The sequence below is a fragment of the Idiotropiscis lumnitzeri genome, chromosome 9 (assembly GCF_059441095.1).
Source record: "Idiotropiscis lumnitzeri isolate Australia: NSW breed Sydney's pygmy pipehorse chromosome 9, RoL_Ilum_1.0, whole genome shotgun sequence".
In the NCBI taxonomy this organism is placed as follows: domain Eukaryota; kingdom Metazoa; phylum Chordata; class Actinopteri; order Syngnathiformes; family Syngnathidae; genus Idiotropiscis; species Idiotropiscis lumnitzeri.
In genome coordinates this window covers 2253098-2278575 of record NC_142399.1, presented here as the reverse complement: position 1 = coordinate 2278575, position 25478 = coordinate 2253098, and the positions used below count along the sequence as shown (strand labels likewise).

Sequence of the window (25478 nt, the reverse complement as noted above, 5' to 3'; positions counted from 1 at the left end):
AAAACACAGCTTATATAGATTTGAACTTGTATGAAAGATTTACCAGCAGGGTGAGAAATCCTTATGCAATAAATGAAGCCAATGTCTGATTAAAAACTGTAAAAAGTTATTGCATGTTATGAAATTAGTTTTTCCCATATGAGATTTTTACAAGACTTGGACATTTCTAATGTCAAGAAATGGGCTCGTGGATGAGGGGAAGTTGCAATGATTTTAATAGTTATACTGAAGTGTCCCTCAGAGTGATAAATCAAAGTAAAAAGTTGCCTGGAGTATCATCTGTATTACACAATCTAAGTTATTGTTGGGCAAGCTTCCCGGATACCACTGAAAAAAAAAACAAAAAAAAAACACCGCAAAGACACAGTTCAAAGAAAGAGATAAAATGTGGTATTAATTTTCAGATGGGTGCTATCCAAATATTGCCAAAAGCATCAGCAAAAAAAGTGTTAAATGCTGTCAATGTGAATCATTCAAAATGTCCCTCAAGTGAGGTTCTGACTGACTAAAATGCAATATTTCTCCATGACCAAAGTAACAGGATGTTCTGCTGACGGAAAGCAACATGCACATGAGAGACGGAAGACGACGCCTTAAGTCATGTGTGAGACGTGCACTACATCACACCAAGATATTTGAAGTACTGTTGCATCTATACATGAGACCACAACGACATTTGTTCAACGTCGGTATTTTGATGGTAAAACAAACACAGACACACAGTCCACACTTGGAGAGTCGTTCCATTGCATGTTAGGCAAGCACCCTCCCTGTCCACATTTTACAACTCTTTTGAAGAAACATTTCTAATTTATATAACACCATGTAGAAAGTGCTTTGTTACAGCTCCAGCTGTTATGAAATGCGCTATTCAATAAAGTTGTATTGTATTGGATGGTATTGTAAACACTAGAACACTTTGAGACTATATTCATACCGCTGGACAAACACCTGCGTGCCTTAAAAGGCGTAAAAAGTGCAATATAAGCGAAAGACCAAAGACTATTTGGGATGAACGAGGTTTGGGAATATACTCCGAATAACCTAAGTTCCACTCCAACCATTCGTACGATCAAAGCGTTGTTGAATGAGCCGTTCGGTTATTCAGTGTGCCACAAAATAGGAGTGCCGGAGCGCGCTCTTGCCGCTCTGATCGGGCGACACGGAGTGGCCAGAGCGTCAAGCAGGACAAATGGACATTTTGAACGCACCCTAGAACAGATAATGTGAGCCCTCACTCAGGTCCGGAAGAAGTGACTTGCTACTGAACTCAATTTTATGTCCCAATACTTTCACTCCGATTTTTTTTATCTGCTTTGACGTCTTCTTGTTTAATGCTGTTCCACCGCTATTAAACACATGACTGCTGCGCTCAGACAAGTTCTGTCTCAGCTTCGTCTGAGTCTCACTCGGATGTGACATTCTGGAGCGGGCAGCTCTGTTTGCTGTCTGACCATCCAATGGAGTGCTTCCTAAAGGCAGGAAAAAAAATCGGGGCAAAGTAGTGGGAATCGTTTCAAATGCCAACTGGCCACAAATGAAATAATAAAGTGAAGAAAGTGGAGTGGGACGCCAGCTGCATTCTTTTTCCAGGCTGGAAAGAGCAAAGATGATACATGTGGACCCTTGGAGATGAGAGCCAATGGATGATTCACTTGCTCTTCCAAGTTGGGGGAGGCTGACAGAACAGCTGCTGGTGTCAGTAAGCGGTCACAGATCTGCACTCCGGCACTCCGAACACTACGTGCAAATGATGAGCACTAATTGAAGCACAAAAGGGCAAATATTCTCACTTTGCCAAAAGACTCGGTGGGGTCACATGCATACTGGCTACAAGATCAATTTTTTGCTAAATTTATTTATTTTTACTGATAAGGACAAAATAATGAGTCACTTTTTCATTTTTTACATGAGTTTTTCAAATGCTAAATGAATATGGAAAGACCGAACGATACACTGATTAGCAAAGGTCAGCGGGATAGATTGGAGAGATGCTAATTGACAAGAGAATGATACTTTAGGCGCTAATAGAAATGACGAAATCAAACATTACTGCATGTTCCGGACTACATGTCGCTACACTTTTGTGTAGGCTTGTCGTATTTTGGAGGATGTGTCTGATCTCTGACTTGGTGGACCTTGTTCTGGGAACTTTTCTGAATATTATAATCCATGTAGTCTACTGAAGTCTGCCAATGCATAAAAACACATTTCATCATGTATTCCTTGTTTTTTACATTATGTAACTGATATACAAAAAAAACAAAAACAAACAAACAAAAAAAAAAAACAGCATTTATCTATCTCTCCCACCCCGATGTGTCAAACCTTTTATTAAGCCAATTTTTTTTTCTGTGTTGAATCTGGGAATGGATCAAAAAAGCTCTTTTCACTTGAACAGGGAGGCGGCAAAATATTAATGAAATGAACTGTGTCATTTGACAAGTGTGTTTGCATGATTGAAAGCTTTGAGCTCCGACTGGCTCGGGCTTGTCCAGAATCATCCCTCAGTAATGCTGCTGTAGGCCGAGAATGTCTGTGATATCCCATAATGCTCTGAGCTCTTTCCTCGTGCTCTGTTCACATTCATATCCAATTATTCGACAGCCCCAACACAGCATTTTGCTTCTGCTGATGTTTTCTGTTTCACCCATCCCATGCGGTGGTATTTAAGTTACCAAAGTTACCAACATTGTGGTGAAAAACATGCCCCAAAGGTTAAGAACATTTTCAGAGCTTGGGCAGGTATTAGTTGAAAGGATTAACAGTGTTATTGATTTTATTTGAGTAGATTTGCAGTTATTCATTTACCAGTTCATATAACCACAGACTTTCGGGTGTGCATTTTTTCTGCAACTGACTAATTTTCCAGAATGTACGTTTCAATTTCATATTCATTTATTGATAGTCATTTGTTTTTCAGGTGAAATTAACAACAGCAACTATGTACATTAAAAATGTTAATTCAAGCACTCTTGCATTGTGTTTCGTTGTGCACGGGATGGGACAAACAATGACAGCACTAAAACCCCAATCCGAACCACACTTTTTACTGTCAACGGCAAATAAAGAAAAGTGGGACACTGCATCGAAGACGAATAAAACCAGACGGCAACGATTAGCACACTTTTCCAGCCTATGGTATAGATTTGTAGATGTTTTCCATCTTTGGTGTGGAACAACACGAGTGGAGCTATCAACAGCTTCAGATTTGAAAACACAGCTATCACAGTAACCCAAATTAAGCACAGTTTTGTTTAACCCACTAACCTGTTTTTCGGAGCTGGCTGTTCATTTGCCCCAGGCTAGCTATAGCATTTTTGCTTTGCCTTTATGTATGATACAGAAGCAGGTAAATTCCATATGAGGGAGCGAGTGCAGGCACAGCATTAAAACTGCTTTCAGGCATTGCTTACATTGGAAAGCTGTCTCGCAAGCAAAAAAAAAAAAAAGTATCAGAATAACAGGAGAAGCTTATAAAAAGGTACATGAAATTACAGTCACAAATGTATGCCAACTGAAATCCTTAAATTGTGAAAGACTTTACAGGACATCTAAAAAAAAAAAGTGACATTAACATGTTGACATCGGTTTTGGCTGTTACAATTTTTTCAGTTGTTTACAGTTAAGAGACTGTTTGTTGCAATTCCCCTTTAAGCCTCAGTTTAGTGCTGCGCTGTCCCTTGAGGAAAGTGAAAAAAAGTCCTCTGTCGTACATGAAGCTAGTAGTAGTAGTTAAGTTGTGTCTCACGCTTAACCCCATAAAACGGCATTCCCTTTAAGTGTTTTTCCAAATATTTAACAATAGATTGATGTTAGTTAGTCGAGGTTGTAAATCGCAAATTAGGACGCAAGCTATTTGCATTGCCGACGATGCCGCCGTTTTATTTTGCAAGTGTTAGACTATTCTTTTTTTATTCTGTATTTGTTACAGTTTCACACCTGCCATATAAAGTGAAGCTCTAAACCCATCCTGGCGTCAGTGACTAATTGCGTGGAGGTGCTTAACTATCTGGTTAGTAGAAAGGTTTTGCAAGGCCAGTTCAGCATCTCTCATGAGAGTTTAAGCAAGAGCATACGATAAACCTGGGGGGAATGAACCACAGACGTGATCGGCCTCCTTGCTGGTCTTCCGAGTATTAGGGTGGAAAGCATGAGGGGTAAATGAGTGGAAAATATGCATTTCATTATCTGTCTGGACCTTGCGGTGGCGAGTTCTCACAGCAGTAAATATGGACAACATCTGGCCTCGAGATATGGCCTCAAAATAGCAAGATGAGCACAGGTTGAGCAAACTATTTTCATGTTGTTGTGGAGTTTAAGTTTGTCGTATTTAACAATGGGCAACTTCATTAAAGAAGGAGCTCCTTCATTATCACATAATCTGCTTGCAAATATTTGGAGAAAAATGAAATGACATTTTACAACTGCTGTGAAAGAGGGGCAATTTTGTTAACTGTATGAGCAATTCAGCGGGAACGCTGTGGCACGACTAAAATGATATTTTTTTTATTCAGCAACATAAGAGGGTCAGAACGCAATAGTCCTGTATACGACTAAAACATATTCTATACCGCTCAATCAATACAATTGTGTGAGCACGATAAGCTGCGAACTTCCCCTGGCCAGTGAAAAAACGTTATTTTTTGGTTGCATATGATTAAAATGTGGACATAATTTCCCCCTATTGCATTTGAAAATAATCAAATGTTGGTTTAACACATACAACAGACTTGTATGTTTGAATTAAGTAAATCCAAAAGACTTTCTTGTCTTTGTACAATACATTTAAAGTGAAATCAGGTTAAAAAAAAACAAAAAAACATCCATCCACGGAAAAAACAACATATTGTATATGGGATGAAGCAATTGTCCCTTCAGGGTTCTCACATAAATTATCTACCATCTTTTGTTTAGTTTGAGTGATATTAACGACACATTCTGTATGTTGACCAGTTTTGTGGAATCTGCAAAGCCAGTAAAATAACTACACACGTGTAACATAAATAACATATCTGTCAATTGAAAGAAGGAATGTACAGTATGCGCTGACAGAATTTTATGGCGATAGGGTGTGTGCGCATGTCTATTTTTTCTAGGTATGCTGGTCTTCACTGAAAAAAAATGCTATCGTTATGTATGATGAAATAAAAGATTCTTTTGCCGCCTGATCGCAATAAAGAGTGAGCAATTGATTGCTTAATAACACTGCTAAGAAATAGTTTTAAGCCCGAATGGTAAAATAGTGAAAGATTTGCCTGAGTAAAATTCAAAACACAATTTCATCTTTGTCCAACACTGAGAGCCTGCATCTGCTGATTTTCTGCTAGTGCAGCAAAATAAAAAATGTAGGCATTATGACAAAGAGCAAGCAGGCGCTGATTGATGAAGTGCGTCTCCAGACTATGCAGTTTACTGTAAGTCAGCCAGTCGGTGGCCATGGATCAAACTTTCCACGAGGGAATTTGAATGTAGCATTGTGTTTGCAAAAGTAGCGTTATACTCGAGGACCGGTAGTGGGAACGGTCAATGCTATAGAAACGATTGAACTAAATTAGATTGACATTAAATGTCACACATTGTACACGTCTCATTTGTCATTCTTCAAAAGTTTGATGCTGTGTGTGTGTGAGTGTGTGTCACAGGGTTAGTTAACTCTAAATCATCTCTTACCTGCGGAGTAGCAGGGTTGAAGGCCACACTGAGCACCGTCTCAGAATGTCTCTGGAGCTTGTGAAGGTAGCTGCTGCTTCTTATGTCATACACGTAAGCCTGAAATGAAGACGAGGACTAAATGAACACCCATAACTAGTGCCTTTTATTGATCACAGAATATGAAAGAGAATATTTGGAGAATCTGCTACCAAACGGGTTGGCCCAGCAACTGCAAGATGCATCAAAAAAATGAGTATGTTTAAACAGCGGTTGAGATTGCGTCGTAACATCAGTAAAATTGATTTAGAACTTTTTTAACTTTTCCAAGTGACTTTCTAATGACATTCATTCAAATTTGATGGCCTTTAGTGTTACCAAAATGTTGTCTAACCGTGTGTCAAGAAAACACGGGTCCTCAAATCTGCTATGCAGGAATGTGCAAAATGCACAAGATCACTTTAGCAAAGAGTAATATAGTATATGACATAACTTTGGTTATTAAGATATGGAGAGAGGTACATCTAGTCCAAGTGGATTCAATAATGAAAGCAAGAACCAGAAGACCTCTCGGGACTCAAACATGTAGACTTATGAAAACAACTTATACTGTAAGTGAGTCAAATCGGGGGAATATAGCAAATTGCTTGAGAGGAACGAAATTGAACTCCAGTATACTGAAAATGGGTAACGTGGTCTGTTGGGAGCACTCTACTCAAGAGTGTTTGACAGGGAAAGATTTTTAAGAATTTAAGTTTTTATTGGGCCTCTAATTGTCTAATTTATTGATTTTGACCAACATGCATTGATTGATTCATATTGCGGTATTTATCCTAAATGTCTATATTATTTTCAGCCACACATTTCGAATGACATTTGTAATTTGAGTCTTGAGCTAAAACAGAAAAAAAAAAAAAAAACGCGGTATCAGGTTAAGAGATTATACCGTGATGTTCCCCTATTGTTGCAATGTCAAATCAGAATGCAAAATGCCCCTTAAGGTCAAGGACAACCTGTTAGGTATTTTTACACGGAATACGTCATGATGACAGTTAGAGATGTGAATGTGTGTTATCAGTCGCCCAGCTTTTTTTTCCCCCCCTGGCTGCAATCAAGCTTTGAGAGCCATTAGTTTGCTTGAGTGCCACAGGCAGATAAAAACAGATGTGGAGATAGATGTTCGTTACGAGACGACGACTCATCAGATTCTTGCAGCTGTTTTGTATCGGGATTCTCCGAAAAAGGCTCAAGGAAAACCATCCGTTTGATGCGTGTGGTGTCTAACAGGGCATGACTTGGCTTGGGGGAACATTTGTCAATACAATGTAACCTCAGATGTCTCCATTAAGAAGTAGAGTAAAGCAGCAATTCAGCTTTGGTTTCTTTTATTATTTGGAATAGTTTTTTTTATTTTTCATTGCCTGTGACACTTGTCCTCATTTTGGCCGCCGGTGAGCTATTGCTGACTTTGGGGAAGAGATGTGGTACATCGTGAACTGGTCACCAGACTGACATTTAAATTGTGATTATTGTGTAAATTCTCATTTGCTTAGTTTTAACATAGAGATAAATAAGCACTTTTGGTAGACTAAAAAGAAAAAATCACCATTGTGTAATTTCCCCCAGCAGTGCACATGAGCCCACAAATAGTCTTTGTCCCAATAAATTTTAATGAGTGAATATTACCTTCCACTACTTTTTACTCATACAAACAGCATAAGAAGAAACAGGATATTTTCCAAGACATTTTGAAGGCAAGTAAAAGTCACTGTCTGGAAAAGTAATTTAAAAACACTATTTCAACATGATGTTGAGTTGGACGCTGGAAAAAGGTCTGAGTCCAATTAAATGCGTCTGAGTCAAACGCAAAAAAATAAAAATCCTTGGTGTTATAATGGACCTCCGAACACCTCACAGTGGAGCAGTAGAATCTTATGATTTGTTTTCCCCCTTCAATTCATATTAACGATGACAAAGAAGAACAATGTGCTATAAATGCATCTTAAAACTCAAATTTCTTTTGTATTGATACATTGGAAAAAATTCAGATGCAATTATTGTTTAAATTGCATGTTATGAAAATCAGAACCACACAATGATGACACAGGTCTTAATCGCCCCGTAAATCAATTTGTTCATCCAGAAGCTACAATGACTTCATTCATTGGCACTCTGTGGGCTTTGATTTTCGTTTTACTTTGTTAGCTTATTTTCACGCACAATTCATTTGTCACTTTGAAGGACACGCGGAAAACTTAATGCGTCTAAAACTCACACATTTGTCCTCTGAGCCGCACGCTATGAATCGACCACACGGTGAAACGGCGGAAGAGCAGGAATGGCAGCGGTTCACATGGTTGTTGTACCGGCGGACACACCTGAGGAGATGTGGACATTGGTGAGGAATTCAGGAGCGTTATACAGAAACAAGTATTTTTATTCCAGCTTCCATTAGTGTCAGGTCACAAAAATCTTGAAAATCATCTGGGTCCACTTTAAAATTTGACCCAATTTGTAAGGGAAATAAATTTACCCCAAAATCTCAAGAGTTCATAGTTGCGACATGACAAAGTAGCTTAAATCACAAGACCGAGAGAAACTATCATCATGTTTTGCTTTTTCTTTGGCTTTTTGTGATACAAAAAAGAAAACACGTCTCAGTGTTCTACAAAGTTTATTTTTTTGGTAGGCTATTAAAAGTGTAATTGAAATAGTTTTCTACTCCTTGCAAACTACAGTATGATTAACGTCTATTCTCAGATCACGGCAGTGCACAAACAAAATCTGCTAAAAAGCTAACTGCTGCGGAGTCAATATTTTCTTTACATTTCACAAAAACCTAAATCTGCAGTGGTGAAGACGTTGTCCCAGGTTAACGTAAAACACAGGAAAAGAGGAGGTCGTAGATGACAAATGGCTGCTTCTCACCACATGCTGGCCTCCAAGTTTGCTTTGCAACAGCATGAAATGTCTTTACAATGCCACTGACAGCTCGCTCAGCAAAAGGTCTCGCTATATGAGCTGAAATGTTGGCAGATCCAAGCCTTAACCGGATCTGGTGAGAACATGCCTTTGACATTCAATGTTGTAGTAAACTAACTGAGCTGAAAGTAGGTCAAAGACAAAGTTAGAAAGTGGGGGACGATAATGTTAATATAAAGCATGTTTTTTTTTTTGTTCAGAAAATCGCATCGTCAATTCTGGCAATTCATTGGCAATTAATCATCAATTGCACTTATCTGCTCCATGAAAATTAATAGTGATTGCGAGTACATTTAACGTTGACACTTTGAAAGTCCTCAAATTATTAAAAAAAAAAAAGACACCTCAGCCATAGGTGTCAAATTACATTCACGATGAACAAGTCACCAGTCAGACCTGAGTTGAGAATTGAGAATGAGACCCAGGAGTAATTTACAGACGCTGCAACTCAAGTTTGAATTCGACCCTCTGCTTTATGCAGACCAAGTCTTTCTGACAACACCGTATAACGCACAAACAAATGTCATGAATTGATGTGGAGGAGGACCCAAACACAGAGACGCAAGGCAAGGATGCAGTTTCGGAATCATTTCATTTAAAGACAACAAAAGGCAAACAATTCAAAAATCCAAAAATCCAAAACAACAACAAGCAAAGAAACAAAACACACACTAGGAAAAAGAACTTGGACTACAGACCCGGCAACCGCAACTGCACATGGACAAGAAACTGGCCAAGACCGAGAGGAAACAGGGAAAGTGACGAGACAACTAGGAACACCTGGACACGACAAAAAAGGGGTGGAAGGGAGCTGATTAAACAGGCACAGGTGAGCGCAATAAGCTAACAAGACAAAGGAACACCGGGAAAACATGAAACAAGATTCGAAGTCAAAAAGCAACACACTTCGTTCGCTGCCTCTTGCCTAAAGTCTTTTGGGATAGTCTGCAGCTTCTCTCTAACCCGAAGAAGGAGATGTGGTGCAAAATGGATGGATGCATTAACGCTTCTTAGCCAGTTCCACACAATTGTATTTATTTATTATTTATCTTTTAAATGGGTTTATTTTAAAACACTATGTGGAACAAGTTAACAGCTGCAAAAAAAAAAAAAGATTTCTTTAATCCACTTCAGGGATCTCCCTCGGAACACTAAAATACCACCGCCGTCAACTCTGCTGACATGAGGTCAAGCCCAGTTAGAAAAAGGTATTTCCCAGCACCGTGACCCAGTTTAAAAACAGTAAATAGACAAAACAGACACTTCAAGATACAAATGGGAAGTGCAGTGACATATTATCGCAGTGACAACATGTCAAGAAATTGGCAGCTCGTAAAAACTGGTGGTATGGGAAAAACAGGAGGGGAGGAGAACTGTTGGGAGTGAAATCTAAATTCTGAATCAGTCTCTCGTTGTTGACCTCACTGAATAGCTTCACCATTTGGTAAAAGAACTTTGCTAACATTTATTCTTCACATATCAAATGTCAAACGTGACCCAGGTCTTTTAATATTGTCCAATAATAATAATATTATTAACGCTGGCCTGTTGAATTGACAACATGTGGAGATGTGGTGAAAAGTGCTGACACAAGCTGCCAACACAACACCGACAATAAGCAGTGTAACGAGTTCAAGTATAAACACTCCTCTGGTTTTCTAGGTCAGAATCAGGGACGGCGCTAGATGGTGCCTCGGTATTGCTGTAGCTCCATTAGAAATCTGCGTGGAACTAACTAAAATCCACTCCTGCATTTTATTTGATATTTCATTTTCTCAGCCGCCCTCCGCATAGTCAAGCCACCCCCCCCTTTTAGCAAAGGGAGGGAAAAATCCTGGAGTCATGCTGAGTCAGAATGTGGACTGAATGTATTGACTGAAGGATGTGCATGGCTGTGCCTCCCTACACACACACACACACACACACACACACCCACGCCCGCACACACACCCCTGCACACACGGCATTATGTGAGTGGTGACTGTTGAGTATTTGAGTGATGACTAACAAACTGCACTGGCGGGTCTGATCTTCTTTGAGTGGCAGCCCTGGGGGTCCGTTCATGCACCTGAGTATTCAGTGTCAGGCATCTGGGTAATGCTGAACATTTTGATATAAGATGACTTTTAACATTCATATAAACACTGGCCTTCCAAAAATAAAGGCACCACCTAAGCAAATTCTGTAGGTAAAAGTTTTCCATTGAATAATTATCGCAGTGATTGATGTTTGATCTGGTAAAATGTTATGAACCCAAACTGATGCAGCGACTCGCTTCTTCTTTCCTAGGTAATCATGTCAAAAACAACTCAGGAGAAACTTCTCAAATTGGGTTAGAACTGTCAAATAAATGATTCAATAGTGGTGAACCATAATTTTCTGGGAAGATGAGCGGTTGGAAAATAATCTTGAGAGATCATTGCAATGTTTGGTGAGATCGGACGGTACAAAGTCAAGAGCTGTGTTTAATAGAGAAAGTAAGCGTATAATGCAAAGAGAACTCAAGGGATTTTGTGCAAAACAGCTGCGTCGTCTTAAGAAATCACGTATCAGTGATCCAAATGGGGGAAATTGCTCCATTTTGCTCTTGGGAGGAGACATATTTTTATACTTTGTAGCAATGCAAAAGAGTTAGGGTCTAATAATTCCAGTTTTGACCTTGTTTCATAGTAAATCACCGCCCAAATGCTTACAATACAAGCTTGCGGGATCATTTTTGATGAGGTGTGCTTGTTCTAGTAGGTCACATACAAAACAAAATGAGGACATTTGATGGAAAAGTGATATCATCTAACTATCTCTCGAAAGTGAAACATCACACCCCCACATAACTGATTACAACTTTTAAATAGCACGCCGCCTCAATGCCTGCGTTAGAAAAGGAAAAGGCAAAGAGTGCTGGAGATCAAGTTGTAGGAAAAAGAAATTATACGATGAATAGTAAGTGGCACCACTTGCAGCATATTCCTAAACATCCCCGTTGAAGTTTTTTTTTTTTCAATAACGTTGTCCAATTTTATCAAAGATAAATTGCAGTTTGCCCTCTAGTTGAGAACACAATATACCATCCTGTAGAGCACAGGTGTCAAACTTTCCTGCATGTTTTCTATCGCTCCCGGCAGCAACACACCTGATTCAAATGAGCAGGATACTTATCAGGCTCCTTCAGAGCTTACTGATGATCATTTGAATCTGCTGTGTTGCAGCCAGGAGCGATTGAACGCAAAAGCGTGATATTTGCGAAAAATGGTGCCAGCAGGCTATTAAAACAAAACTATAGAAATCTGAACAAAGAATAACCAAAATACACGATAACTCCACGACAAGAAAAACATGATTTAGAATACATTATCACTGAACTCTATACATTTTTTGCTTTATACAATTCAAACATTTTTTGCTTGATCTCTCCGTATTGAATTGTGCTGCATTTGCCTGATTCAGAATAGAAATGAATATGGTCACCTCTAATTATTCCAACAGCAAAGAATCTTACACGAACCTAAGTGTGCGAAGGTCCCACATCTTCAAGCCGTCCGTGACTGCACTCGTGAGGAAAAGGTTATACGATTCGGGTGCCTGTGTGCTGAACATTGAGCCCTGTGAAATATACACAAAAGGACAAAAAAGCCTCGTCAGGACACGCATGACTGAAATAGTTTGCCACTTAGATTCTAAGAAATTCAAGAGCTGGCTGGAAAGTACTTTTGCAATATAGCCTGTATAAGCAAACGGCTTCCAAATATTTCATTCCACTTTGCACAACAGTGTGTGCAGCGGTAGAATTAAAGCCAATGCTAGTGAAGCTGGAATGTGAGATGTTTTCTTTTCAACAATTTGTTTTCCATCCTTGATACACCGCAGTGAGATAGCGCTCGGTTATATATACACTTTCCACAGCACACACACCAATTCTATTTGACACCCCTACCAACTCCTCAGACGATGCATAAAGGTGTGTGTGAAATAGAGGGAGAGGGTTTTTGTTTGGATTTCCATTAAGAGTGTGAGAACGGGAGTCTGAGAGGGCATTTCCAGTTCAGTTTTTCCGAGAAGTCCGCCGCGCTTCTGCTGTGATGAGTTCCAGGTGAATTTTTGCTGAAGAGGCGATGGAAATTTCACTGGGGAAACGTTGCTTCCCATGCAGCAGGTCCTCGGAGGCAAAAAGACGAGCGAGCGCACTCAGGCAATCCCTGCGATCCTCTTTGGTATTATCCCGGCTGTACTCCTCAGGCCCTCGGGCACTCATTGACGCAATAACTCAGCTGAAACAACACAGTCAACATTGATGGCGCACAAAAGCTGGCCTGACAGTAGAGAGGCACCTGTGAGGGCGAGGCGCGATGTCAACTGAGTGCATCACACTTGAACGCATGCATTTGATCCATGCCACTAGCTGCTGTTTATCCAGCTAATCCAGACGACCAAAAACGCATCGGTCAACGTACCGAAGCGAGGGGACGCCACAGCATGGGGTCACTGGGTACGTGCGCTCGAACGTTCACACGCGCGCTTGGGTCAAGATCTTGAGGACTATCAGTATAAATGTCACACTTTCACTTGACAAGGGAGAGGACTCTTTGTATTATGTTCAAGACGCTTGCTTTATTGAGTGTAAATCATCTGCAGACATCGGCAGTTCTAGTTTTCATTCTGATTGATTCACAATTCTATTCTGCACAATAATGGCTATGAAAGCAGGCCCAAGATGTCCACTTGTTCGACAACAGCAAATTGGGCCCGCACCGGTCCAAGGCAGTGACGGGGGGGAGTAAGGCTGCACAAACCAAAATTGGATCATGGAACAGCGTCGTTCCAAGGCCTTCATTTTGCGTGGAATCTCCTCCAGCCATCTCATATGGCATTTATCATCCCAATAAAGCAGAGGTTCAAACATACGACTGGATGAATGATAATGACCAGGAGTCTTTTGCCACTGGCTTGCCTCATTCACACCACAAGCTTACACGTTTGCTGCCTCACAGATAATGTGCTCCTTATGTAACCACCCGAACACTCATAGACATCTTACGCAACATCAAAACATCTGCCAAATAGTTGACCCTTCACGATGTCAATGGAACTCGCTCGACCCATTGATGCCAAGATAAATCAATTTTCCTTTGTGTGGGTCTGATGGAGACACTCGTTTGCTTTGCCGCTTTCCAATCACAAAGCTAATTGCCTATATTGCTATATATGCATTTTAGTTCGACGGCGAGAGAGAAAACTGCGCATAACATTGTATTGACAGTTGGATGACTTTTGGGGAATTTAAATGGGTTTGGTTCTTAAACAGTGGGATATAAATTAGATAAGGGGGATTAATTGTGTCAAAGTGGAGCATTTGATGATATTTCATGAAGTAAAGGTTACTCCTTTCCATATAAATTTCAGCATTTCTTTCTTGTAAAAATGAAAAGCACATGACTTAAAAATAGACGTCTGTAGTTATCATCGGTTATTATATTGTTACTTTTATCATTTTATTTTTTCTCATTGGGAGATGCGGTGGACAGTGGCCATGGTCCTGTCCCATAGAGTCCCCGATTGCTGTGTGTGCATCCTCTTACTCTGCTGCTGCACCGAGGGGCACCTGCCCTACCGCAAGCGGTCCCTTGAGATGGTCACCTGGATGTCCTCTGTTGAGCCTCACGTTTCTTAGGTCATTATGGTATTATTTTTAAAGGGACACTTTATTGACGTTAACGTTGACACTTTTATAATAGGTTTGCATGTAATAGTGACATCAGTACTAACATTTCACACCTATGGATAATTTAGAATCTTCGGTTAACCTAACACACGTTGGGAAGAATCTGGAATACCCGGAGAAATGGTAAAAAGCCATTTCCACATGGAGCCAAGATTCTAAACTTGAACCTCGCAAACTGTGAGGCAGATGTGCTAACCACTCGTACACCGTGCTGTCTAGTGTTAGTTATGTTATTTTAAAATCATATCTGCGAACTTAATTTTGTTACACTGTACAAGTGGATTGACATGACACTATTCTGTCCTCAATGACACTAGATAATAAGATAAGTAGCGTCAACAGGAAACAGAACTTTTAAACAGGAACTGTAAAGTTGTGAGATGCGTACCTTGTTCTGTGTGATACAGTGGACGGCTCTGCTGTGAGCATCAGGCACCTCTGCAGCGACTATACCTTTGTTCATGTCAAACACTTGAATGGAACGATTGGAAGCACATGCCAGAACAATATCTGAGCCAGGAAAGTTATGGGAATTATTGTGGAATCAAAACAAGCATGGAATTTTGTTGAAATTAAGGGAAAAGGGCTGCTGAAAAAAAAAAGAGCCTGCGTTATTTTCCATTACATTACTTTGCCCATGCATGTTAGCGAAAGCAAAGAATCTGAAGAAAGTATATCAATGGTGGATTAATTATACAGCATTGTTAAATTGACAAGAGGTTAGAAGACAGAAAGCCCTGAAAAATGAAAGACAAAATAATCCTAAGTAAAACCAGCAGTGGAAGATTCAGAGGCAGCTGTTTACATGGCTCCGATTCAAGTGGCTCGATTCAATTTGTCCACCAAAACACTTTGGTCTCCATATCACGTTATAAGAACAAAATGTGAAATGAAAGGATACAGGCGAAGAAATCATTGATAGCAGACAAGTCTGTAATATCAGCTCCTGAGGAAGTTGGAAAGCAGCTTGACAAATTGACAAAACTCCGCGGCTGATATCTAAAGTAAAAAAAAAAATGTTACAAAATGTACGCATATATTATTTTTCAAAATTAACATCAATGTATGGTGTTATGTTCAGTTGTTTTCTTAACCAGTCTCATTACAGCTTCAATAATTAATAAATAATAACCTAACTAAAATGTTAACTTATTCCAACACTGTAAATCAGAGTAGCATAATCAAGACATTGATACACCACAGAATTAAAAAAAAAAACAATTTGTATTTTTCATTATGCAATATTGAGGAAAAATGACGAAACAACTTAAGAAATATCGTTCAAACCAAGTCCACATTACCTTTTGATGTCATCATGCGTGACATCCACATGATACAAATACAAGTGGAGTGAGTCTCCCGATGCAAGAAGCAAAAACTTATCCAGGTAATAAAACTGGGCAGCTTTGATATGTTTAGGGAACATATTTTTCCCCTGAAAGAAAACAATATACAAGAGAAATTGATAATCTCAAAATATGCTGATACTGACACTGAAAATTTAACGCATTTTGCCAACAGTTCTAAAAAAATTATTGCACATTTCTTTGTGCAAATACAGCACCCAACATGGAGAGTACGGCAATACTTTACAGTCCTTGTCTCTAAGCTAGTAAAAAGCCAGTTGTGGGATTTTTATAGACAGGCAATATATAATAAATCTTGAATGTTTGCTTACTTTGAACACATCTGCATTGAATCTCTCCATTTGAACAGAACTACAGAAGACGTTGTTGAGCAAGTGAAAGCATACAACATCTATTTTTATCTATTTTACATCTATTATTTGTATTTGAGAGGAATTGCATTAAAGGCCACAACTATCACTGTAGGATGGTAATGAGACATTTACCATGATAACAGCAGGTTCTGGGATGTCGTGAGTCCAAAGTCGCAGAGTCTGGTCATGTGATGCGCTTAACCAGTACTGCCTGTTGAGGCTCCAACTCACACTGCTCACTGGCTTGTCGTGTCCTGCAGACAAAGACAGCGTTTCATAATCACCTGGAAATACAGTGTGTATTAGCAACATTTACACTTATGGAACTCCTCTGAGATGTGGACAGAGGCAGGATTACAGCATCCCTTTGTAACCTGACATTGGTCATTGTATCTGTGCTGCCCCCTTCTGGTGCTTTTGGTATAGGATAGACGGTGCCTAAATCCCATTCTCGAAGTAGCACTAAGAATGTGTAGAGTAAAAGTCTTCATCTACAAGTTTGACAGTTACGGTTGAAGCAGTAAAGATCTGTGGAGTAAGCCAAACATCCATCAAAGTTATTTACAGTAGCCCAAAAATGGCTTTTCTCTTGATTCGTTTAGTACCAAATCAAATTCATCATTCTCCTTGACTCGTAAAACGATTACAACTTAGAGCACAGATGCAGTATATGTTGAACTAGACTGGAATGTGTGTGCTGTCATTCTGCCAACTGAGCAAAAAAAAAGAAGAAGAAAGAAAAACCACCACTAGTGCCTAACATGAGCTCACGTTTGTAAAATAGCACAAAGTGATCTTTGGTCACGTGGTTGGTGATTGCGAAGGCACGACGTACCTGTATAAACAGCTGGATTGCCAGTAAGGGAAGACTTGTACATAAACACAGAGTTGTCACCAAGACCACACAGAATTTGCTTTCCATCACCTGGGAGAAATGCAAGAGGCATAATCTACATGTATGACACATTTAAACGGCTGAAACATTTAGAAAATGGTGAGTATATTCTTACATTCTTAAATGACATAAAAGACTAATACTCACCTGAATACTGGAGGCAATAAACTGGCTTGTTTGTAATATTTAGATGGACGCGAAGAACTGAAGGTGCTGCAGTGTCATCTGGGTAATCTTTGAGAAGTAAACCTCTGATTGAAAATGGTTAAAATTAGAATAAAAAAACTGCTGTCGTTTTAATCCTGTTTTTTTTAAAGAATAATATATAATAATAGCACTTACTTCTTCTTATTGGCCTTCAATGCTGACTGACTTTTCTGAGCATTTTTTGGGGCTGAAAACATCATCTTTCTGTAAAAAAAAGTAAAAAAGTTGATGCTGTTGTAGTAATGACAGGAGGTTGACAAAAGATGAGCAGAGCTGTTGGATTCCTCCACCACCAATTTAGGGCAAAGCAACACACTTCAATTCAAATTTACAAGCATACATTTTTTTATTAATCATCTTTATTACGCTACCTGGGGGAGCTTGTGTATCCAGATGACTTCACCTTTGAGTGGAAGACAAGCGGCTGTTCCTTTAAACCAACTGTGAAAAAAAAAAAAACACCCCAAATGATCTCCAAGCCAGTGAAAAGTGAAAAAATAGTCTTTCACATTGTGCTCCCACAACAAAAGCTGAACAGTTTCACAGAAAATCACTTCCTCCATATTTTTAGAATTTCATTCATTTTAATTGCGCAAACCTTCATCCTGGTTTGCATCAATATGTAATAAGAACAGTACTTCCTTTCCCGGGTTCTAGTCCACCGTAGTTTTCAGGAAATGGCTCAAGCCAACAAACATGCACACACTTGATGTTCACTGGACAGCAATAGGGTGTCATAGTTTATACAAAGTTGCAGAACGTATTAATTATGAGCCACACATTAAGATATGAGGCGTTTGCTCCCGTTTGTCTGTCAAGCGCCTCTACATTAGAATGAGCTATTATTTTCTAAAGCTATTAAAAGATTCAAAGTCAAAAGCAGAGAAAGAAAAGAATACACAAGGTTGCAAACTCAACTTGCATTACATTCATTGGTATCCCAAAACCAGAATCATTTTCTGCGGTAAAAAGTATATCTGAATGACCAATATCGACAAAATCCCTTTAAACGCCCTTCATAGTTTCCTGAGAGAAGTTAGATTCATGGTTTGCTGTGCTCGTTTTGGAAGATGAAGATTGAAAACTTTAAGGTTTGATTTGAAGACAGATTAGCTAATTATTTAAAAAAATAATAACAATGTGAAAAAATATACACATAGGGTTACAGATGTAAAAAAAAAAATAAATAAATTACCACGGACCACAGCATCAGCCTTTAAATTTACAAGCGTTATACGAAGGACTGGAAGAGAAAAGAAATAAATCTGTCAGTGTTATTTCAAAGACGGTTCTTTCCTGGAAAACACACTCAGTTGCCCCAACAATCTACGGCATCTGTGGGACTAAAAGTCATGAGTCATTAAGCTCTTTGGACACACGTAAGTATATTAAATTCTGGGATTTTCAAGAAGTGAAAATGATTAATGTAACAGTGACTATCTCAGGAGACATTTTCCCAGACAAAGCCCAGGAGGAAAATTAACATAGTGAAAGAAGTCCAAGAAAAAGACAAAGATAGACAAAGATAATAATTCAGGCTTCTAAAAATGTAGAAATCACCGCATGTTCTCAAGTGGGCAATATTTAGCAAAGCTAATGGGTGTAACAAAGACTAATTTGGGGATCACGGGTCATAGATCACAATATGATTCACTTATGAAACATTGTATGATGAATATATGACTTATTAACTGGGGTCATTTCCTTAGCATGTCTGTCTGCGTTACTTGTCGCATGTCTCTATTCTTTTATGTCACAGGTAAAAGCAACAGCGGCATCTGCCCCCCATTTCTCAACGAACAAAAGGGGATGACATCAAAAATAAAATAAAATTGCAATTGAATTAAACAAATATAACTTGTATAATATAGAATAAGGTTGACTGTGGAAATGGAAAGAACAAATTGTATGTTTAACTGTTCGTGCCCCAAAAATAACTTTTTAAACAAAACTGATTAATTTCAAGTCATAACATCAGTCTCAAGTTATAAGTCATCCTTTCCATCAGGCTGATAATCATGATCATAAGGGTCAAGTTAGTTGTCACATTCTTTCTCCGTCAGCTCTTTAAAAATGAGCCCCTGTAGCCTCGTTCCAGACTCGGACAAATGTTTTCTTTTCCAGAAGCCTGAGAACATGTTTAAATTCTGTATACTTATAACGCAGCGTGATTAAGGCAGCATTCGTCAGTAAATGCTTGTGGCTTTGGTTCTGACGTCGCATGCAGTACAGCTCGACTCCATCTCCACCGTGTGGCTCGCGGCTCTCCTCCACGCAGCTGTGGGGAGTCAGGATAATGTTGCCCTTTTCCACCGCTACAATCCCGTGAGAGCAACATGAAAACCACAGAGAACCACTAAACCCTCTTGAGAACAGCGTAAGCTTCTGCTCGAGCCTAATTATACACCTGGGTCACGAATAGGCTTATTTGACCATGGAACCACAAAGCAACCCCATTTGGATAATTAACATCTACGTATTGCTTGCAATGTGTTTGTGTCTGCTATTATACTTCAAGTACCTGTTAAAGTGTTCACATGGAAGGGAGTTAAATAACTAATTACCACCCCCCGCTGCGTGAAGGAAATAATGTGTTCCATTCCCTCATATTTAATGTGGACGTTTTGTGGAATAGACTTTGGAGGAACCAACAATTAATTAAATCTGAAGCAGAAGTAAAGAACAGTTGATTTTGCGTTTTGCTTTTTCTTTCAGGAATTTTTCTATATTGGGAAATCTAATTCAATTTCAAGGTAAGTATAAATTGAGAATGGAAACTTTTGGTCATGATCAAAGACGATGTCAGAAGCTTTTGAGTTAGCATAATGCACCAACGCTCGCATCAACTATCTGTTCGTAATCAACTGGGAGTCCAACAATGTTTGCACAAACTATCCACTTAAAGGGGAAGTCAACCCCAAAAAATGTCTCAATTAGAATATGTTCTATTCGCCTTCAATAGTCCAAATATGGCATTTTGATTGATATTGAGTTTGTGGAATATGAGTTAAGTAGTAAAATCCACCCATTTTTGTAAATTTTAGCGGGCAGCCATTTTGTAGCTTCTGTCGACTGAAAATGACATCACAGTTGCTCAGCGCTCAGGAAACGACCAATCGTGGCTCAACTTTAGAAAACCGGTCAAATTGGCCAGTGACAAAACCGCCCCCGGAGATGACTAAAAATAGGTAGATTTTGCTGCTCAACTCATATTCCACAAACGCAATAGCAATCAAAATGCCACATTTGGACTATTGAAGGCGCATAGAACATATCATTGTAAATAATTTTAACGCGAATGAATCAGACACATCCATTATAAACAGCTAAAATTTGTGACACACTGTCGCCATGGTAATGACGGAAACGTTAGTGTCCATATTACAAGCCAGCGTACCATCAAGAGGAGCTTGAAGCCCTGAGAGTCAAATTGCTATATATTGTTTCTTTAATAACAGGCAGTCATTTTGTAACCAAAAGACGACACGTCCTGACCTTTTTTCTTCAAATGATTGGGCTCCTTCTTCTTCAACTCAGCATTGAGAGGAGACTCCAGCAGTGGGGGGGAACTGGAAACAAGGGAGGGGTGAACCGGAGAAAACAGTTACTGGAATTGAATGCTTATAAGATTTTCCATCGCTGGATTATTAGTCGCTCTACCATAACGCTGTTGACTCATCAAAAAAAAAAAGAATTCGGCAGCCGCAATCAAGTCTGCAGCTTGCCCCTTGCAATTTTCCATTGTGCCAAAATTTCAGGGGTTAAACATTGATCCAACCATTGTTTATACTATACACTTTATCTTCATTAAGATCGCGGATGAGCTGGATCCTATGTCTGGAGGTGACATATTAACTTTTAAATTGTCTACATATACATATATATATATATATATATATACATATATATATATATATATATATATATATATATATATATATATATATATATATATATATATATATATATATATATATATATATATATATATATATATATATATATATATATATATATACCCATGATGTGTATATGAATATAGATTCTATATATACGAAATTTCAAGATTACCTCGGAAATATTGAAAAGCCTTGACTTCCAGCCTGGATTCTCTCTGCGTCACCCAAAAAGAACTCCAGCAGGCCCACACATGGAGTAAACAAAGAGCTCACTAAAAACAGCATCTGTGTGGCAAGAATTCAACAATTGTCAAGGTAATGATGATCATCTGTTATATTCCAATGTGAAAGTAGACACATTTATTTTACAACTTGAGAAACAGCATTGCTTTCCTCTGGGCAGGAATAAAAAGGATAATGAATACATTCTTGCTAAAAATACATCAGTGGATTGCAATCACATAATGCCCTACTTGCAAAGTTATAGAAATTTCACATTTAAGTGCAAGGGCCAGTAACACACTAACATTTATCAGACAAAACTAAATAAAGACATCCCCTCATTCGATTTACCGGGTACAGAAGAGAAAAGACTTCAAGAAAACGCATTATGTATGGTCAAATGTTGCAATGTCTTTTGATGATTTGAGGTATACTCACAGAGTTGTTCAGTTTTTCAGAGAAGACCCAAGACCCAGCCATTGCAATGCTCAAATTGGGGTGATCTAGAATCAGTTTGGAATAAAGTCTGAATGGGCCAAGTACACCAGAGTCACGCTGACTCATGTTAATATTTTTTTGCAATTGTTTGACATAAAACAGCTGTTGGTTACCATGCGACATCAAAAGCAACAGTTCTTGCCCTATTTATTACATCCTGTTTTCTACAAAATACTAAGCTGTTTTTTTTTTGTCCCCTATGAGCACCATACCTGTGAAACGTAGAACTGTCACCAGTTCTGCTGTTGCCAGATCGACTACATACAGACCATCAGTGCTTCCAACACATAACCAGCTCTCGGCCCTAGAAAAATAGGAAAAATGTTACATGAGTTACACCTCTAAACAAATAATAAAATCAGTTATTTTAGTGAACGGCTTCTTTAAAAAAGGCTATACCCAAATAGAAATAACCGACATTTTGGAAAGAGAGGAGGTTCGAAGATTGGAGTGATTATCCATGGTTTCATACTGAGGTCATAATAGTGTGGCAAGTTTGCGTGAGATGTTTTCAATTTTGGTTTGTCATTACCATCATGCTGAGCACATTTTCTTCTATAAGGTAATGGATACAATTAAAAATTATACACGACTGTTTTGTGGTATTTGCACTTTCTGAGGGGAAACTATAACTTTTAACTGGTGTGGAAAAAAGTTAACAGTTCAAAACGGTCTTATTTAAAAAAAAAAAAAAAATTCTGAAGTTCTATAAGACATGTGACAAGGTTTATTACCCATGCCGGTTGGTACGAGATGTTAACACTAAAATGACTAAAATGGTGCAAAGACGAATCTCAAGTGATTTTAAAGGTGATGACAACCCCAAATTTTTCTTTACAAGGATATGTTTTATGCAGGCCCACTAGTCGAAACACTGCATTCAGATTAGTATTGGGTTTGTTTGGGTTGGTTCGCCTTTGCTTTCACAATATATATATGTTTGGATGACATCCCAAGAAAAACAACATTTTTAGTATACGTCTGCTTGCAGTAGTCCAAATCCAGACAAACAGATTAAGTCAAACGCAGCAAATCCCCATCTGTTTATCCTTGTACACTAATGGTGTACGCTTTATTAGAGCAAGGAACCACATTTGGTAAGAGACTAGGTAGCAGAACAATGTGATGTTGTCATGCTAATCAGCAAAGAAAGCCAATGAAAATAATGACTAATTAAAAATAATGAAGGAAATTTGTTATGCAATACCATTACAGGATGAAATTAGAATCGTGTTTTTGGAATGTGGGAGGAAGCTAGCTCATCTGAAACCTAAACCTGAGATCATTTAACTATAAGACAGACGTAAATACTACACATCACGTTGCCCATATTGTCCATGAGCAATTCATTTTTTAAACCACTTGTCCTCAGTTTTGTCCTCACTTCTGGTGAGCTGGAACATATCGCGGCTGACTTTCCGGGAGAGGTGGCCTATAAACAATCATTCGCTTTCACATTCAAAGATATGGAAACATTTAGAGTCTTCAATGAAGCTAATCTGCATTTTTTTAGAATTGGGGGAAGGAAGCCAGAGTACTTGGTAGAAATCCTGTGCAAGCGCGAGGAGAACATGAACCCTCCACATGGGAAGGCCTGACCTGAGACTTTAGCCCAGAACCACACAATAAAATGCAGAACTCATTTAACTGCCCCAGCAAGAAAGTCAAGTACAACAGTTCATGTGGAGAGGATGGACAGATGGAACGGTGATGGATATAATTGGGAAGAAAGTTTTTCCACTTACCCTTTCCCTGCATCAATACTGTCGTGACATGAACCGAAAGAAACTATTTTGAGAACAGGTTTTGAAATGTCCACTTCTGATGATTTTTCTCCCACTCCTAAAAGAGTTTGAGTAGCAGCATTACGGTAAATGGACTTATTGGTGCTATAACCTGTACTCCGTGACTCGATTCTCACCTGCTTGATGTCTTTGCTCACTCTTGTAAAGGTCTATTTTGGTCACGAGCTGACACGAAAAGTCATCATGGAGAGAAAAGCACCACACCTGAAGCAGACAGAAAATAATTGTTCACCCAAGGCATGGAATTGCATTTTGTGAAGGTCATTTTGCTGCTATCAGGGCTGAATGTAGTAACCTGTCCATCCGTGGAGCCGGTGATTATGTGCCCATTTTCCTTCATGATGAACAGACTGAGCAGTGGAGAAGCTTAAAAATAAGAGTTTGGATAACTGCATTAAACAATTAAAAAGCTCTGATCTGTTTTTTTCCTAAATGTCTTACCTGACAGAACAAAAGATTGGTACAAAACAGATTCACTTTGAATATCCCATACCTGAAAGACAGTGTTGTACATTTGTGGCCCCAAAACATTTTATGCGTAATAATACATTATTCAGAATGTTAAATCAGTACTTTGAATGTTCGGTCCTCTGATGTGGTGACAAGAATGTTTTCATCCCACGGGCAAAACTCTGCTGATGTTACAGGTCCCAAATGGCCGGTTAATGTTGAGATTGTTTCCTTTTTCTGATGAGGAAAAACAATTAACATGGCTTACTATCTGGATCCACTGTGCATTAAAATTGGTATCTTCAGATCAGAGTCAAAATCCTAAAAAATGCTTTTGACATTGTCATAATACCTTTGAGCTGAGAATGTAGGCGGTGGCTCCACAGCATGCAGCCAGTCTTTCATCAGACAAACAGAAGGAAAGATGGACCACTTGACCTGGTAAGCTTCCAATAATTGTCCCAGCTGCAATTTGACCTTAAGTAAAATTCAGTTAGCGACATAAGCACATTATGATGCAGTACAGTTGGACACCAATCCAAAGTAAAATGACTATATCACCAATATGTGGGCTGCTAGATGAATACCTTTCTGATATTATCAACCACATCTCAGCATTATTATTGTTGTAAAGGGGCATTAATTCATTTCACTTGTCACTTGATGTCTCCTTTGCATAGATTTGCACTAAGCAACTTCCTCATTCTGTACCTTGGCTCACGTTTGTCTGGCACACTTCCACATTCCAGATGATAATGTAATCAGCAGATGCAGAGCAGAGAAGGACAGGTGTTTTACCTTTCCCAAAAGTCATGGCGGTGATGTCACCGTGGTGGCCAGTGAGCACCAAGGCCTGTGAAGACAAAAACTAGTGATCATTATGCCATAGTAATGGAATGCGTCCAATTATTTTTGCGGTAGCATTTTTTTTAGCCTTGCAATATCATGGCTTCCAAATCCCATTGTTCTCATTAAAGTATGATAGTATGGGAAAGAAGCAGGAACCAATAAAGTATGTCGAACATGGCCGAGCAATAGTGAATTAAAGTTTACATTTTTAATTTGTTTCAATTCCGGGTCTGGAGTTTGCAGTTTGTGCAGTTTGCGTTTTCTCTATCGGTTCTCATCACACTGGTACTTTGCATGCTCCTCAGCATGTCTAGTGAAGAATAACGTCTTATTTCTTGAGCAACGCAACTTTTTTTTTGTGTATTCAGGTCATGTCGTGGTAATCCTGTGAGCAACCCCAAAACATTAGGTTTCCTGTATTTCTTGAAATTGGCTGTTCTCGTCGCCAAGATTTCTCTTCACTGTAGATTTAAAAAAAAAAAAATCATTACTAGGACTGGGTGACAGGATTTATTTTACTTGTACTTGGTGTCACTTCAGCTTCAGAATTACGTTTAACCGAAAGCTTTGATATCTGCGCAGC

The 25478-nt window shown here is 38.9% G+C and overlaps 1 protein-coding gene across 2 annotated transcripts in view; it reads right to left on the bottom strand.

Moving 5' to 3' along the window:
• wdr27 (WD repeat domain 27) overlaps positions 1-25478 on the bottom strand; it is a 30101-nt gene that overhangs the window by 3992 nt on the left and 631 nt on the right. The window contains exons 1-23 of one of the 2 annotated variants that reach the window (XM_088305643.1): positions 25100-25227; positions 24758-24899; positions 24399-24523; positions 24170-24283; positions 24038-24089; positions 23892-23962; positions 23713-23800; positions 23537-23633; positions 22004-22095; positions 21732-21796; positions 21244-21356; positions 20668-20741; positions 17544-17613; positions 17308-17376; positions 17113-17216; positions 16906-16995; positions 16203-16324; positions 15652-15785; positions 15252-15349; positions 14739-14860; positions 12137-12234; positions 7928-8030; positions 5674-5772 (exon numbers count right to left, since the gene is read on the bottom strand). In XM_088305643.1, coding sequence (XP_088161769.1) covers positions 5674-5772; positions 7928-8030; positions 12137-12234; positions 14739-14860; positions 15252-15349; positions 15652-15785; positions 16203-16324; positions 16906-16995; positions 17113-17216; positions 17308-17376; positions 17544-17613; positions 20668-20741; positions 21244-21356; positions 21732-21796; positions 22004-22095; positions 23537-23633; positions 23713-23800; positions 23892-23962; positions 24038-24089; positions 24170-24283; positions 24399-24523; positions 24758-24860 — 2103 coding nt within the window. In that variant the 5' untranslated portion in view covers positions 24861-24899; positions 25100-25227. Of the gene's footprint in view, positions 1-5673; positions 5773-7927; positions 8031-12136; positions 12235-14738; positions 14861-15251; positions 15350-15651; positions 15786-16202; positions 16325-16905; positions 16996-17112; positions 17217-17307; positions 17377-17543; positions 17614-20667; positions 20742-21243; positions 21357-21731; positions 21797-22003; positions 22096-23536; positions 23634-23712; positions 23801-23891; positions 23963-24037; positions 24090-24169; positions 24284-24398; positions 24524-24757; positions 24900-25099; positions 25228-25478 lie in introns of those variants that run through there. The other variant, XM_088305642.1, reaches the window with a different exon arrangement.